The 16267-nt window shown below is 50.6% G+C and overlaps 1 protein-coding gene across 1 annotated transcript in view; it reads right to left on the bottom strand.

The window, feature by feature from the left end:
• SLCO2A1 (solute carrier organic anion transporter family member 2A1) overlaps positions 1 to 16267 on the bottom strand; it is an 87771-nt gene that overhangs the window by 30406 nt on the left and 41098 nt on the right. The window contains exons 2-3 of the mRNA XM_006051420.4: positions 13910 to 14047; positions 8993 to 9155 (exon numbers count right to left, since the gene is read on the bottom strand). Coding sequence (XP_006051482.2) covers positions 8993 to 9155; positions 13910 to 14047 — 301 coding nt within the window. The remainder of the gene's footprint in view (positions 1 to 8992; positions 9156 to 13909; positions 14048 to 16267) is intronic.

The following is a 16267-nucleotide window of genomic DNA, read 5'->3' as shown; positions in this document are numbered from 1 at the left end:
GGAGTTGGGGCAAGTGGGTTGCTTGCAAGGATTCACATCCATGCAGGGAAAGAGTGAGCTTAGGGGAGTGGAAGAAGAGGGTTCCTTTGCTCTGTTCTCAAGACTGGGTTTCCAAGGCTGAGACTGAGGCTGGACACCCTTTCCCACACAGCTTTCCAGTACTAAAGGGGCCATGCAGAAATGTCTACTTGTACTGAGAAGGCCATATGACCAGTGAGGTCAGTGTGAGAGGGCAAGTCCACTATGCACAGGGTGACGCTGCAGACAAGGGGCGTGCCTCCAGCCTGTCACCCCCGCTCCTGCACACCACCTGCTCCTGAGGAACTGCCATCAGACCAGGGAAAGAGGAATTGCCTGGCTCATCTTGCATCAAAACTGTTTCTTAGTGGATAGGAAGGGAAGAAGACACACCTGAAGGAACAGGAGGGAGGCTCAGAGCCATTTAATTTTAATATTCAAAGAGAATGCGTGCTTAATTTGCACACTCCCAATTGGGAGTGAAGCAGAATTTATTATTCACAGATTTATTAACCGGCTGATGAGGAGCAATTTGAAGGGGAAAAAATGGGATTAGCTGAGCCAACATGAGTTCATCAAGAGCCAGTCATGCCAAACCAACCTCATTTCCTTTGTTAATGGGGCTCCGAGACCGGCAGGAAGCCGTAACACGGTGTTACTTGACTGGAGGAAGCCTTTTGACAAAGCCAGTCATGATATCCTGACTGATATTCAGACCAGATGCAGACGCGTGGCTGAGCGTCCTCTGGGGAGAACATCTCAAAGCATGCCTGGTGCAGGCGCGGACAGGCCAAGGTGACCTGGAAGACGGTGGCTCTAGGGTCCATCGTGCAACTCAGCCCTGGGCACGGCTGAGAACAGCTGACATATTTGTGAATGACATGAATGGCCTGAGGCTGGTATCAGTGGTTAATAAGACAGTCCAAAGGTTGAAAATTCAAAATTAAGACCCAAGGTTATGAGGAGGGGCTCCAACCAAAGGGACAGAATCTAAGGGAGTCCGTGGGGGCTGCTTTACCAAAGGGTCACAGCCTGGGCAGCTTACAAACAGCAGAATGGTTTCTCACAGTTCTGGAGGCAGGAAGCCCAAAATCAGGGTGCCAGCATGCTGGGGTTCTGGTGGGAGCTGGACTGCTGACTTCCTGTTGCATCCTCACCGGGCTGAAAGAGCCAGCCAGCTCTCTAGCCTCTTCCACAGAGGCATGGACCCCACCAGGGGGCTCCACCCCCATGAGCTCCCTGCCTCCAAAAATCTGACTGCTCTTGGCTGCTTCCCCCTTTAGATCTCTGAGCCTTACTTACATTACCTGACGGAGGCCAATCCAAGCTCTGGGTCCTGCAGTCCTTTTGTTCCCTTAGAAAAAGAGCAGAAGCTCCTCCCTGTGTCCCCTGGGGGGTCCTCAGAGGAGGCCTCGATGGTTTTTTCAAACCATAGTGTTTTGCAGGACAGGGGCTGGCACCCTACTTCTGTGGGGCCATCCCCCTGACAGTTTTCCTGGGGTGATCACAGCCTCTGGAATAGTAACCAGTCTTCCTTTCCAGTCTGAGTGTGGACTCTCCTCAGAAAACCCACCTCCCTGCCTTGGGTGGGCCCAAGACAGACAGTCCACAACGGGTCCCCGAGAGGCCCTCTTCCCAGAGGAGCCAGGACGCAGGGTGCAGCCTGGCTCACAGGCGTCCCTCCCCTCCCCTCCAGACCCAAGCAGGCCTATACCCCCAGCCTCATTCCTGAGCAAGGGAAGTGATGAACAAGCCTCCAGGGGAGGCAGAGTGACGCTCAGGTCTCTACTGGGGCCTGCACTGGAGACCCAGAAGAACAAGGGATGTGACTCTGCCACACAACAGAGGCAAGCACTCTCCGGTCAGCTGCTGGGGCTATGTCTCAGAGAGGCCCGTTCTCTGTGGCCCCAGCTCTTTTCCCGGCCATCCCCTGACAGGCAACACAGCAGCCTGGTGTTTTCTGTCATGTCTCCACACTCATTTCTTGTCCTTCCTATACTGTGTATTGAAAATGTGTTCCACATCAAGTCTCATTAGCTTCATTGTGCTCATCAGTTCGGGAATATTTTCCTCTCAGTTGACTTAATAACACTCATGTGTTTTGTGACATCCCCCCTTTCCCCTCGTTGTTTTCTCTTCCTTTTCAGGTTAAAGAGATCCAACTGGCCAGGCCCACAACACACACACTGACATTTATGTAAGTGTAGGACCCCAACCCCTGCCAGGCTGCTCCCCCACGTCCATCCCTGTCTGCACCTCCACACCCACAAGACCCTCACCCTCTCCACACCTCTGGTACACACCCACACACCCCCCCCCCAACATACACACATGCACTTCTTCCCTCATGCACCCACCTCCTCCACGTACAGCCACCTACCACCACAGAGAACAGCCTCCCTCACACACACTCCCATACACCCCCAAAACACACTCCTTCCCCACCACATCCCTCTCACCCCATGGCCAGATGCTGCCCTTTGAACAGCCCTGAGCTCAGCATCCCTGAGCAGTTCCCTCAGTGCAAGGACCTTCCATGGCTCTGGGTTCAGTGCCATGGGTTCTGCTCTGGGGCTGAAGTGAAGTGAAGAAGTGAAGTGAAGGGGCTCAGTCACTCAGGGGCCTGAGGCTCCTGTCCCCAGGCCTTCCCACCACCCTCCTGCCACTTTTGATGAACAAGCGTGGGTGAGGAGCTGGCAACTTCACAAATAGAGGACTAGAAAACAACTCTTCCCTTTCTTTTCTTGACCGCTCCAAAAATACCATCGACTCCCCCGACCCCACAGTTCCCACAGGAAACCCCCTCCCGTGTACATCCATTGTCTGCGAGGAGCTGACTTCCCTCTGGTCTTGGCTCAGGACCTCTCCCAGGTTACACCTACTCCTCCCAGACACTGGTTTCCGAAGACACTTCTTCTGTCTCCTGGGGGAAATGGTCTCCTGTTGGCCTGTCTCCCACCTATCCCAACTTCTCCACGCATTCCAGAAGTGGTCTTAGAGGCTTTGGCTCGGTGGCTAGTCTTTTCTCTAAAGGCGCCAGGCATATTTCCGGACCCCACTGACATTTAGAAAATCTAAACACTCAAAAACGTCTGCATGGCCTTTTTAGAATTAGCAATTAGTTGTTAAAGGTCTCTGCGATTCCCACAATGGCTCCATCTCTAATTTGTTTTTCCTAAAACACTTTTCATTTCCCATGTCCATTTCTGGAGCAGCTCTGCTCCAAAGGGAAAGAATCAGCAGGCAACACATGATACCAGGTCCAGGGGTCACTGCTGATGAGTAAGAGATTTCAAATACCACATCAAGGGCAGGCAAAGAGAAGTGTGCTGAACAGCTACTGTGGGCCAAGCACTTTATCTACACAATTTAATTTTACTTTTGCCCTTAGAACATGCTGAAAAGTGGAGAAATTATTGTTCCCACTTTACAGATTAAGAAACTGAGGCTCAGAAAGGTGAACAGCAGCTTGCTTGAGGAGACTTAGCACCTACATGGCTTAGCTGGGATTTGAAAGTCTCTGTTCTCTCTCCCCATTACCAGGTACCTCCAACTTAAGGGTCTAGGAACGGATCAGAACAGCAGCCTAAGCTTCAGGAAAGAGAAATCCTGTGGCCTCACATGTGAAGGTGTGGCAAGGATATGCCCAGGAGGGGCCGTGCTCCAGCTAGAGCAGAGGATGGATGGACGGTGAGGACCAGGGAGAAGCTGCAGTCAGATACCCTAAGGGTGCCCAGCCTGTTGGCCAGGAGCTGTCAGACACTCCAAAGGAAGCAGGCGCTTCCTCATTTGGAACCCTAGTTTACCCAGCATAATACATGTATTGTCCCCACCACTGCTGGTTATAAAGGCCACCACTGAATGGTTGCTGCACATGCCAGCCACTGGGCTAAACTTAGAGCACACATCCTTCAGTCCTTGCAGCCGGGCAAGGGAGGCTCCATTTTATACAGGGAGGTGCTGAGACAGCTGCAAAGGAAGTGGCCCAAGGCCACGCTGTTAAGGGGTCTCAAAGCCCAGCTTCGGACGTAGGGCTGTCCAGATGCATGTCACCCTTCAGGGTGGTGCATTTAATGAAATTCATTTGTTGTTGATGTCTTGCATAGTTCAAAACTGAAGTTCCCATAGGAATACATTTGAAGAATCATACTTCAAATTTTTCCCATGAAGTGAAACTTTATAAATATTTTTGTTTGCACATATTAGCACAGTACATGCCCTCGCTGCACTGGCACCCACAGCCTCAGCTAGGTCCCACAGTGTGGCTCCTGGGCCAAAGTCCTCCTTAGCCCGAGCGCCTGGCAACATGAAGATGCCCTGAAGGTAGCCCAGCCCTGCGCCCTTCCAGCCGCTGCTCTGATCCCAGCCAGCATGAGGGGGACTGTGTCCTATTGTTGCAAATAGAATCGACACAAACAAAGACACAAGGACCTCACTCTCTTGGCCAGCAGTTCCTTCCTGCAGGCTGAGAGGCAAGTCTTGTTCTTTCCTCTCTCCCTGGAGGTGGGCTAAAAGCTGGAGTGTTTGCCTAGGAGCAGGGAAGATGGTGGTAGAAAGGACCCAAGCCACCCAACCATCCCTAACAAGGGGCAGAGGGGTTGCTTTCAGAGCCCCACCCGTCTCCACCCACCCTCTTTGGTGGCTGCTCTGTGAGGAGCCAATGCCCTTGGTATGTGGCCCAGGCTAGGGGAGGCTGGGGGAGCCCATCCTAGGCTAGGCAAGCCACCATGTGGCGCCTGGCAGGATGCCCTCCCCACAGCCTGGCCCCAGCATCTGGGGCTCCCCTGCTGATTTCATTACCCCACTCTTCTTGCTGATGGGGAAGAGCTGGGACCTTGCATTGGAGTGGGCGTGGCACAAGGCTTTCTGAAGTGGCCAGCAAATCCTGACTCTCCTTCAGAGCTGGCCTCGGATCCTTTGTCTAGATCAAGGAGAGGGAAAGAGCTTAGACCCCTAGGCTTGGGTCTGTCTTCCTCTTGGGCCTACCTGAAGCAAGACTCAGGCTTAAACAGTCCAAACAGATCCAAGGCTACAATGAATGTATAAGAAACAATTAGTTCACTGGGGACTACCATGGAGGTGGGGAAAAGAGTCCCACGGCCAGGACTCAACTAACATTTCATCATTAGACGTGGCTGTTCCTGATTCATGTTTTTCCCATTCCAGCTCTCTACCTCCCCACTGCAGGTCTCACAGCCTACCTCCCCACTGTAGGTCTCACAATCTACAAGGGATTCCCTCCTGGCATGGAGAGTGATTCATCTCTTGGACCCAATCTGCACATATGACTAACAATAAGCCTGGTATTTAAGCAAACAGCAGTTATCCCTTCAGTGCACCCCTCGGTGGCCCATCTATCCTCAGACATCCTCAATTCCAATACAGTGGACCAAGGATGAGCACTTAGGGACTGGCCTCTCACTGGCTGCTCCTCACAAAACCATTGCCACGTACCACATCCCTTAAAACAAGTGCAAATTTATCCTAAGCCAGTACGTTATCACACAGTTAGCTCCAAAGCAGTGGCATTCCCAGGATACCAAGTAAATGCAAATATAAAGCCACTCTTGGGGCAATTCCTACCTCAACCACAAAAAATGTCCACAGTGGGAAGAATTCCCACTATCAGTGACCCCGCCGTCAAACATTACATAACAGAAAGGAAACACTCCACCATGAATAAGAACAAGCAGACACAGAATGTGGGAGGATTAGCATTCTAAAAATCTGTGCTAATAAAACAATCTGAAAGGGATTATAAAAATAAATACATTTAAAATAACTGATGAAACAAAAATGAAAATAGAAATCATAAGGGATTATCAAGAAACCATGAAAACAGGGCAGGTAATTTGGAAAACTATTTGAAAGTTATACTAGAGAATGTACTTCAGGAAAAACAAAGTTAAATCAATAAGGGTGGGTGAAGTGCAAGAAGCAATGGTGAGCAAAGAAACCAGTAAGCTTGTGGGTAAGTAGAAATAACTACTGAATTATTTATAAATAACAACTATAGTAATAATGACCACTGGGAGCAAGTTAAAGACAGGCAAAACTAAAATATTGGTCAACAATAACATGGAAGATGGCAGAAGATGGTGGGCATCCAAACATTACAGGATCCTTATTTTGTTGTGTTGGAGAATAGATATATTCATCAGATGTTTTTGTTGTTCGGTTCCTAAGTCAAGTCCGACTCTTTTCGACTGCATGGACTGTAGCCCATCAGGTTTCTCTGTCCATGGGGTTTTCCAGGCAAGAACACTGGAGTGGGTGGCCATTTCCTTCTCCAGGAGATCTTCTTGACTCAAGGATCAAACTCATGTGTCCTGCCTTGGCAGGCAGATTCTTTACCACTGACCAACCTGGAAAGCTCACTCATCAGCTGTAGAGTTTGCTAAATCATGGTTCGTTGTTAAAATGTAAGGGTAACAGTGATGCACTCAATATGCCAGAAAATTTGGAAAACTCAGCAGTGGCCACAGGACTGGAAAAGGGCAGTTTTCATTCCAATCCCAAAGAAAGGCAATGCCAAAGAATGCTCAAACTACTGCACAATTGCACTCATCTCACATGCTACTAAAGTAATGCTCAAAATTCTCCAAGCCAGGCTTTAGCAATACATGAATTGTGAACTTCCAGATGTTCAAGCTGGTTTTAGAAAAGGCAGAGGAACCAGAGATCAAATTGTCAACATCTGCTAGATCATTGAAAAAGCAAGAGAGTTCCAGAAAAACATCTCTTTCTGCTTTATTGACTATGCCAAAGCCTTTGACTGTGTGGATCACAATAAACTGTGGAGAATGCTCAAAGAGATGGGCATACCAGACCACTTGACCTGCCTCTTGAGAAACCTATATGCAGGTCAGGAAGCAACAGTTAGAACTGGACATGGAACAACAGACTGGTTCCAAATAGGAAAAGGAGTACGTCAAGGCTGTATATTGTCATCCTGCTTATTTAACTTATATGCAGAGTACATCATAAGAAACCTGGGGCTGGAAGAAGCACAAGCTGGAATCAAGATTGCCGGGAGAAATATCAATAACCTCAGATATGCAGATGACACCACCCTTATGGCAGAAAGTGAAGAGGAACTAAAAAGCCTCTTGATGAAAGTGAAAGAGGAGAGTGAAAAAATTGGCTTAAAGCTCAACATTCAGAAAACTAAGATCATGGCATCTGGTCCCATCACTTCATGGGAAATAGATGGGGAAACAGTGGAAACAGTGTCAGACTTTATTTTTCTGGGCTCCAAAATCACTGCAGATGGTGACTGCAGCCATGAAATTAAAAGACGCTTACTCCTTGGAAGGAAAGTTATGACCAACCTAGATAGCATATTCAAAAGCAGAGACATTGCTTTGCCAACAAAGGTCTGTCTAGTCAAGGCTATGGTTTTCCCAGTGGTCACGTATGGATGTGAGAGTTGGACTGTGAAGACAGCTGAGCACCGAAGAATTAATGCTTTTGAACTGTGGTGTTGGAGAAGACTCTTGAGAGTCCCTTGGACTGCAAGGAGATCCAACCAGTCCATTCTAAAGGAGACCAGTCCTGGGTGTTCTTTGGAAGGAATGATGCTAAAGCTGAAACTCCAATACTCTGGCCACCTCATGAGAAGAGTTGACTCATTGGAAAAGACTCTGATGCTGGGAGGGATTGGAGGCAGGAGGAGAAGGGGACGACAGAGGATGAGATGGCTGGATGGCATCACTGACTCAATGGATGTGAGTCTGAGTGAACTCCGGGAGTTGGTGATGGACAGGGAGGCCTGGCGTGCTGCAATTCATGGGGTCGCAAAGAGTCGGACACGACTGAGCGACTGAACTGAACTGAACTGAACCGAACAGTGATTCATATTGCGTTCATAGACTGGCAGACTCAGTGTCAACTATCCCCAAAGTGACCTATGAATTTAATACAAGTCTAATCAAACTTCCAGAAGGTTTTTTTTTTTTTAACATATAGAGAAGCCGATTATAAAATTTACATGGAATGACAAATGAATAAGAATAGATGAAGCAATTCTGAAAAAGAATAGTGTTGGAGGAATCACACTACCCAGCTTTCAGACTTCTTTGTAAAGCTATAGTAATCAAGAATGTGGCAGTGACAAAGGAATAGACACACAGACTGATGGAACAGAAGACAAAGTCTAGAAATAGACCCTTACAAATATGTCCAACTGAGGGCTTCCCTGGTGGCCCAGTGGTAAAGAATCTGCCTGCCAGTGCAGGAGACAAGAGTCTGAACCCTCGTCCGGGAAGATCCCGCATGCCATGGAACAACTAAGCCCACGCACCACAACTATTAAGCCTGCGCTCTAGAGCTTGGAAGCCGCAACTGCTGAGCCTCCATGCCACAGCTACTGAAGCCTGCACACCCTAGAGCCTATGCTCTGCAACAAGAAAAGCTACCGCAATGAGAAGCCTGCACACCACAACTAAAGAGTAGCCCCCGCTGCTGACTGCAACTAGAGAAAGCCCATGCAACAAGGAAGACCCAGCACAGAGAAAAATAAATTAAAAATGTGTCTCTTATTTTATTAAAAAAAATGTCCAACTGATTTTTTATAGTGATGCGAAAAATATTTAATGGAGAAAAGAGAGTCTTTTTGACAAATGATGCTTAAAGGATTTAACATCCATATGCAAAAAGAAAAAGAACCTTACAAAAAACTAACTCAAAATGTAAATGTGAAACTATGAAACTTATAAAAACACAGGGTAGAAGTTTTTCCTGACTGGAATGTAGCAAAAAATTCTTAAATGTGTACCAAAAGCACAGAAGGACTGAGGGGGTGTCTCACAAAGTTGGCAGGGGGGCTTCTGGGCAATGGATACCACTCTGAGCTCTGCTGTCCTATCCCACCCGAAAGTTTCCTTGGCTTTCCCCCCCAGAGTGTATCTGACAGTCAAAACACACAGAACTATGTACCCTCATTCCCTTGAAGCAGTAATGGGAGGCCACTTACCCATGATGGTCTTGGTGTATTGGTAAGGCTCTGAGAGGAAGTGTGGGAGGGTGAGGACAAAGGCCCCCAAAGCTAGCAGAAGACCCCCAATGCCAATCAGCCTTGGACGGTGCACCCGGCTGCCAAAGTAGCTGACGAAGATGATGAGGACAGCGTTGCTGATCTGCAGAGAGAGCAGAGGAGCCAAGTGAGACCACAGGCTATGTCCTCACCCACCCATAGTGGACCTGACCATCAAAAAAGAGAGGCAAGAAGCTGCCTGGTGTGACCTAAGGGCTCAAGCAGAGCTCCTTTTCCCTGTTGTCAGAAACCCTTCCCAGCCTTAGCCTTCTAGGCCAGACCAAAGGAAGTATCTAGAGACCACGGGAAGTTCAACCATCTTAGGGCCAAACCTTTTGGGGCCAAATTCAAGAAAGCCTCCTATTCTGGCTGGCTCCTAGAAACAGTGCATGTTCTCTAACTAAAGGCCCTAAGGACTCTGATTTCATAGTCAGAATAACCACCAAGCAACATGGACTATCTCATTTCAGCATGCAGCAAGACGTTTTGCAGATGGCACAATTGGGACTCAGTATATTAAGTAACTTGCTGTGTCCATGAGGTCAGGAGGTGGCTCAAACCAGGACGACCTGAGTTTAAAGTGCCCTGTCTTAACTGCACTGGTTTATTGCCCCTTGCAGAAGTGGGTTTCTGCCCCAGAAGCTCTGCTTCTAATCAGCCCTGGATCTCCCTGGGTTGGTTTCCACTTCTGTGAATAAGGGATGAGGATTAAAGCGCCCCAAGTCCCTTCCCAACTGGAAACACCAGTAACTCAAGCTGGTGCTCCCTGGAAGGTGTGCTCTCTGAGCCCCACCAAAGAGGGGAATCAAAGGCCCCAGCCTGGGGAGCAGGCTCCTCAGTGGTAAAAGAGGGGCTGGCAGATCTTCTGACCTTGACTCCAAGATGGTCATCTACCCCAGAAAGTAGGTTCGCCTGAGCCAGAGGAGCCCTGGATGTCAGCATGTGTAGCACCCGCCCTGTCCATGCCACAGTCTCCTTCTGGCTATTAAAGCAGGTGCCCCTGTCTCAGGAAATAGGGGCCAGAGGCTTGGTAGGTGACTCTTCCCATGATCATCAGTGACCTCCTCATTGCCAAGCCCACTGGCTAATCTTCTTCTCACTTGATCTCTCAGCACCTTTTGATTCAGTTGACCACTGCTCTCTTCCTAAAACCCTCCTTTCACTGAGTTTCCCTGACACCACCATCTCCTAGTTGCTGCCCCTGGCTGCTCCTTCTCAGTCTCCTTGGCTGGTTCCTTCTTGCCTCTCTGATGTCTCAACTCTCAGAGCTCAGTCTCCGCACCTCAGCTCTTGTCTTGGGAGCTCAGCCAGCCCACAGCTTTCCGTGTTCTGTATGTGCTTCTAACCCCCATGAGGGGATTAGAAGCACATTTCTATAAGTAAATGTCACACTTATCATTAGAATGATATGTGAGCAGAGGTTTTTTTTCTGTCTGTTCATTCCTGTCTCCCCAGCACCTAGAATGGTATTTGACACACAGTTGGTGCTCATGAAAGGTTTGTTGAATAAATGAATGCATGATGGAGTAAATGGTAGGCTTTTTCAAGAAGAGGAAGGATTACCCAGGAGACCCCTCCTGTGTGGCCAAGAAAAAGAATGGTTTATGACACACAGAGAAAGGGAATATGAAGGTGGGTGAGGAGGCCTAGCCTGACTCAGAAGTTGCGCCAGTTCCTGGCCAGATGTGGTTCTAGGACATTCTGTAACCAGTACCTGGAAACAAAGCTTTGTTATGCTTCTTAGATTTTATTCTTCTTGTTTCCCTATCATTTTGCAGGAAGTAATTGTAAATGTCAGACCATATCAGCTAAGCTAACTGAGGCTGACTTGCAAGGTTTTGGAGAAGAATGGGGGAGGGCCCCAAAGGGAGGCTCAGGAAGGACTGGGGGGTGCCCAGCCCTAAGCACTGGGAGCAGACTTGGCTGGCTTCTTGGAGGGACCTGGGCCTCTATGGCTCTTATGACTGGGTTAAGCCCTTGGTTCCCAATCTTCCCTTCAGCAGTGGAGCTTCTTTGAAAAAAATTACTTTCCTTAATACAAAAACAAAAGAAGCAGCAGCAGCAATTCTAGCTGAGGAGAGGAGGGGCTCTGCAGCCCAGGCCACATCCCTCAGCCCTGACCTGGCCCCAGACAGCCCTGTGGGCTTCTTGTCAGAGCATTTGTAACACATCCCTGCCCATTAATGTCTCAGAACAAAGGGACCCAGGGCAAACCACAGCGGGCATTAAGGGCTACTGTAGGTGAAGCTGGTGCTTCACTGGCAGATGCTGACACCTTCCCTGCCAACAAGCCCCTCCTCCTGCTGCCGGCCTGGTCCAACCAACCCTGTCTCCCCTTCCCCTCACCGCTGGGCCCCACTGGCTTGGAGTCTGGCCTGCAGCATGCAGGCTCCCACCTCTGGAAGCTGGCTGCACACTCTAGGCGATCAGATGGGTTTGCCTTCCCCTCCACCAGGCCTTTTCTTTCTCACACCCCTCATGCTTCTGATGGGCAGCTGCCTTTTGGTCTGTGGTGCCTCCAATCCCCCTGTGGCTCAGCTGGTAAAGAATCTGCCTGCAATATGGGAGACCTGGGTTCAATCCCTGGGTTGGGAAGATCCCCTGGAGAAGGGAAAGGCTACCCACTCCAGTATTCTGGCCTGGAGAATTCCATGGACTATGTAGTCCATGATGTTGCAAAGAGTCAGACACAGCTAAGCAACTTTCACTTCACTTAGCCTTCAATCCTGGTAGCTCAAGCAGCTACCATATCCTGTCTTTTCTTCTTTTGCAGGATCACCAAGGCCCTCTTCTCCCCCAGCTGCTCAAGCCAGGCTTAGTGAAGGCCTCCTAGCCATCTGACTTCAGGATGCACCGTCTTCTACCTCAGGTGTCTCCCAGGCTCCTCTCCAGAGGGTTCATCTTCACTGACTATACACCCAGCCCTGACTCTGTTCAAGAAGCCAGGCCAGTTCCTTGCTGCCCACCCCAATAGCTGGGAGCCTCAAGCTTGACCATGAAGCTCCGTCTAATTTGGTTGCCCTCTGCTCTCCCAGTAAGACCCCTACTTTCCTAGTCTGTTTTTAAATGCTGGGGTCAGAATCAATAGGATTGGGACTTCCCTGATGGTCCAGTGGCTAAGACTCCATATACTCCCAGCGCAGGGGGCCTGGGTTTGATCCCTGATCAGGGAACTAGATTCCACATGCCACAGCTAAAGATCCCTCATGCCGCAATGAAGATCAAAGGTTCCATATGACACAACTAAGATATGGTGCAGCCAAATAAGTAAATAATAAATTTTTCAAAAAATTAAAAAAAAAGAATCAATGGGATTGTTGAAGACCCTTTGGCTGAGTTCCTATCCTACCTACTCCACACATTCACCCATTCACTTCCCTTCAACACACACAGATACACATCCAGACACACACAGATACACAAGTACACACAGACAGATACACAAATATACTCACAGATCACAGACACACACAGTCATACACACAGATACACACAAAGACTCAGACACATGTAGAAACAGATATACACACAGAGAGATGCACATTTGCATACAAAGCACACACACAGGATTGTAGGTTCAAGGAATTAACTTCCTTATATTTGCTTCGAACTATGCCCATAGGGATATCTAAAACCTGATTGTTGAAAAACTCATCTGAGTTTGGGAAAGAGAAATTAGACATCCAGAAAACAGTGAAAATATCACGTGGGCCTGGGAGCTCAGAGGAGGATCTGAGGCCCATGAGGCCAGCAGGCATGACTGATGGGTCCCAGGGCTGCACGTGTGCAAGGGTGTGCCCACCACAGTGGAGGAAGTCCAGGGAGACAGAGCATGCATGTCAAGAGAGGCAGCAGTAGAGATTCCAGCAGTGTGTCTGGGGACTAGCTTTTGAGCAGAGCAGGGCTGGTGGACAAAGGGCAGCGCGGGGGTTGTAGAAGAGGGGCTTTGGGGATCAGAGGGAGGTCTGGGGTGGTGGCCGTCAGACAGACCTGGGCTCTGATCTGGTGTGGCCGCCAGGATCGGGTAGGCTTTCTGCCTAAAAGACATGACCTCTATGAAGACAGTCCTCCTGTGAGGACTGCAGGGGGATCTGCCCTGGCATGGTGGGGAGGGTTCCTGGGGGGCACTCCTGTGAGGGCCTGGGGGGGCACAGGACTGAAGGGTAAAGGGGCATTTCCAGCGGGAAGCTGGCTGGGGGATGAGCTGGCCGGAAGGTGGTGGTTAGGGGCCGCTGGGAGACCTCCCGCCTTCTTTTCAGCTCATCTCAGAAGCTGCCCATGAGAGCCCCTGCATTGGCCTGAATTTCACTAAGTCAACAGAAGACCTAACTGCACTTGGGCTCCTGGGAGGGGAAGGCTGTGGCCTCCACCCCAGAACAGTGGGCCTCATGGAAAGGAAAGACAGGAAGTCATAGACCTGTGACCCCGTCTGGGAGTCAAGGCCATTGAGTTGGCCTCCGAGAGCTGCTCCCCATCTGCATGCCTGCGGCTCATCTTCCTCTGGATGGGGATGGACGGAGGCCACGTAAACTGGTAGGTGGTCACAGAACTCAACCAGAGGCACAGAGTTTGGAGGCGGCAGGCCTGCACACCTCAAGCAAGCCGCTGACCTTGTTGAACCCCGGTGCCCTCACCTGTTGGAGGAGGTGCAGAGCACCCACTCGCAGGGGAGTGGTGAGGAGGTCAGGTAACTCTGGAGGCTCTCAGCACAGTGCTTTGTGCCAGGGGAAGTGTATCTGGCTGTCTCCATCCCCCGCGTGCCCCCTGCCCCGATCTGCTCCTGCAGAGCCCCCTGCTGTGTCCCGTGAGCACGGTGATGCTCAGGTGGGTTCCGATGGACTCGAGCATCCTGCTTACCTCATTCAAGCTGGAGATGAAGCCTGATGAAGAACTGGAGAGGCCAAACCGCTTCTCGATGGTGGTAAGGCTGCTCCTGAAGTAGGCACTATACAGGAGCTGGCAGAGCTGCAGGAGGCCATGGCACAGCACGAACACCTGGGAGGAGACTGGGCAGTGAGGCTGCTGGACAGTGAGCCCTGCTGCCCACTTCTGCTCTCCCCTCTGGGGCACAGAGGCCCAACAGCCTGACCCATTCCCTCCCTTGTTCATTGGGAACACGTTCTCCATCAGGTGGCCCCAGGGTGAAATGCCGTCATCCTCAGACCCGTTTCACCTCTGACCTTGGCCAAGGCATGGCAGTCATTCCCATCATTTCAGCCATTCTTGTCACACAGCAGGAAAACCGCAGGGTTGGAGAAGCATCCTTAAAGGTCTGACTGATCAGATTTTTCTCTGATAGCTCTGCCCTTCCTCCTGGGTCCCATGAAGGTTGAGGGTCCCCCTCCCAGCCCATTCATGTCACAAACAAGCAGGGGGGTCACACTGCTCCACACCTCTTGACCGGGCCTCCATTCCCCTTCCCCATCGACACCCATCCCCCCAGACTCCCTTCTCATACCCCAGTGAGGCTGCAGGTGGGCTCTCACCCAGGCCGTTTCAGTGAACACACCATCCCAGCTTGCTACCACCTCTTCTTATACGAGGTGTTTGTGCCGATGCTGGCTCCTCCTCTGGATGAAGATAAAGGCCTGGGAAAGGCGTCCCACCCTGTCCCATAGGTCCTGTGGGTGTGAGTAAATGTGACAAGCAAATGTGCTTTCCGTGGTTGACCAGGGCAGATACACAGTGGCAAGGGTGGAGAGGGATCGTGGCATCTGGAGTTGGCTGCACGCTCAGTGCTCCTGGGTTCTTGGCTGTTGGGCTGAGAGCAGGCTTGGCTCCCCAAACCCCCTGGAGGTGCCCCTTCTGAGGACAGCACTTTTCCTTCAGGAAAGGGCGGGGTGCCAGTCTGTCTCCTAGTCTGCCAAAGCTCTTCCCTCACTGGAAGGGCTGGCATCTCAGGAAAGCAACAGGGATCCACCCTCATTTCTATTTCCTTGTTAAGCCAAGCCAGCCATCCACAGGGGCCCCACTCTAGGCCTTGGGGTCAGAACTGACGTCTCCTCTCCAACCTGTCAACGTAAAGCCTCTGGAAGCCCAGGGTGCAGCCCAAGCTGCCTGCTCACACATCCAAATCAAGGTGGCCAACACACCACAAAACCAGACGCTTGTCCAAGAACTGCCACTCCCCTCCTGAGTCTGCTGTCTTTTCAACCCATCTCAGAAGCTGCCTGTGTCGGCCTGAATTTCACTAAGTCAAGGGAAGATCTAACTGCACCTGGGCTCCCGGGAGGGGGAGGCTGTGGCCTCCACCCCAGAACAGTGGGCCTCGTGGAATTTACACTGTCCCTCAGTGATGCAAATCAAAGTTAGAGGGAAGAAGGATGGGCTGAGAGGTAAGAAGCCAGGATCAGCTAGGAGACACTGAAGCCAGGGAGAGAGGGCAGAAGCAGTGTTGGTGGGTCAGCTGGTAAAGAATCTGCCTGCAATGCGGAAGAGCTGGGTTCAGTCCCTGGGTTGGGAAGGTCCCCTGGAGGAGGGCATGGCAACCCACTCCAGTATTCTTGCCTAGAGAACTCCCATGGACAGAGGAGCCTGGTGGGCTACAGTCCATGGGGTTGCAGAGTCGGACATAACTGAGGGACGAAGCACACACAATCTCTACTTGGTTCCCTAGCAGTCTGAGGAGAAAAAGGTGAGGATGGTGGGGAAAAAAATCTGTCTCAGATCTTTTCCTGAAAGATACGTCTTTGCTCTTTCCAGTAAATACAAAAATCCCTTCAGGCACGACGTGGAAGACTCCATCTAGAGCTAGAGGGCGCCTTTCTCACCTCACACCCCAGCAGAGCCTACTGCACTGCCAGCTTTCACTCACTGCAGCCCTGTCGGGTTGGGGTCCCTTACAGGCGGCCCAGCGGAAGTGCTGGTGTATATCTGAGACCCCAGGTTCCAGTGGACTCAGCAGATGAAGAGGAATGAGATCTGTGGCTTCAGGGGAAGGAAAGGTGGGGAGAAGATGCTGGGTAAAGAGATAGAAGTGGAGAGAAGATTCCAGTAGATTTCTGTCCAGAGCTGCTCAAGGTCACCACAGCCATCTGGTTTCACTACTGAGCTTACATGGACAGGACTCAGGCTACTGGAAGTTATCAAGTGCCTGCTCCATGGCCTGGAGAAGGCAATGGCACCCCACTCCAGTACTCTTGCCTGGAAAATCCCATGGACAGAGGAGCCCCTTAGGCTGCAGTCCCTGGGGTCGTGAAGAGTTGGACGCGACTG

The sequence above is a fragment of the Bubalus bubalis genome, chromosome 1, assembly GCF_019923935.1.
Source record: "Bubalus bubalis isolate 160015118507 breed Murrah chromosome 1, NDDB_SH_1, whole genome shotgun sequence".
Classification (NCBI taxonomy): domain Eukaryota; kingdom Metazoa; phylum Chordata; class Mammalia; order Artiodactyla; family Bovidae; genus Bubalus; species Bubalus bubalis.
The sequence above is the reverse complement of the archived record's forward strand: the minus strand, read 5'-3'. Positions and strand labels throughout refer to the sequence as shown.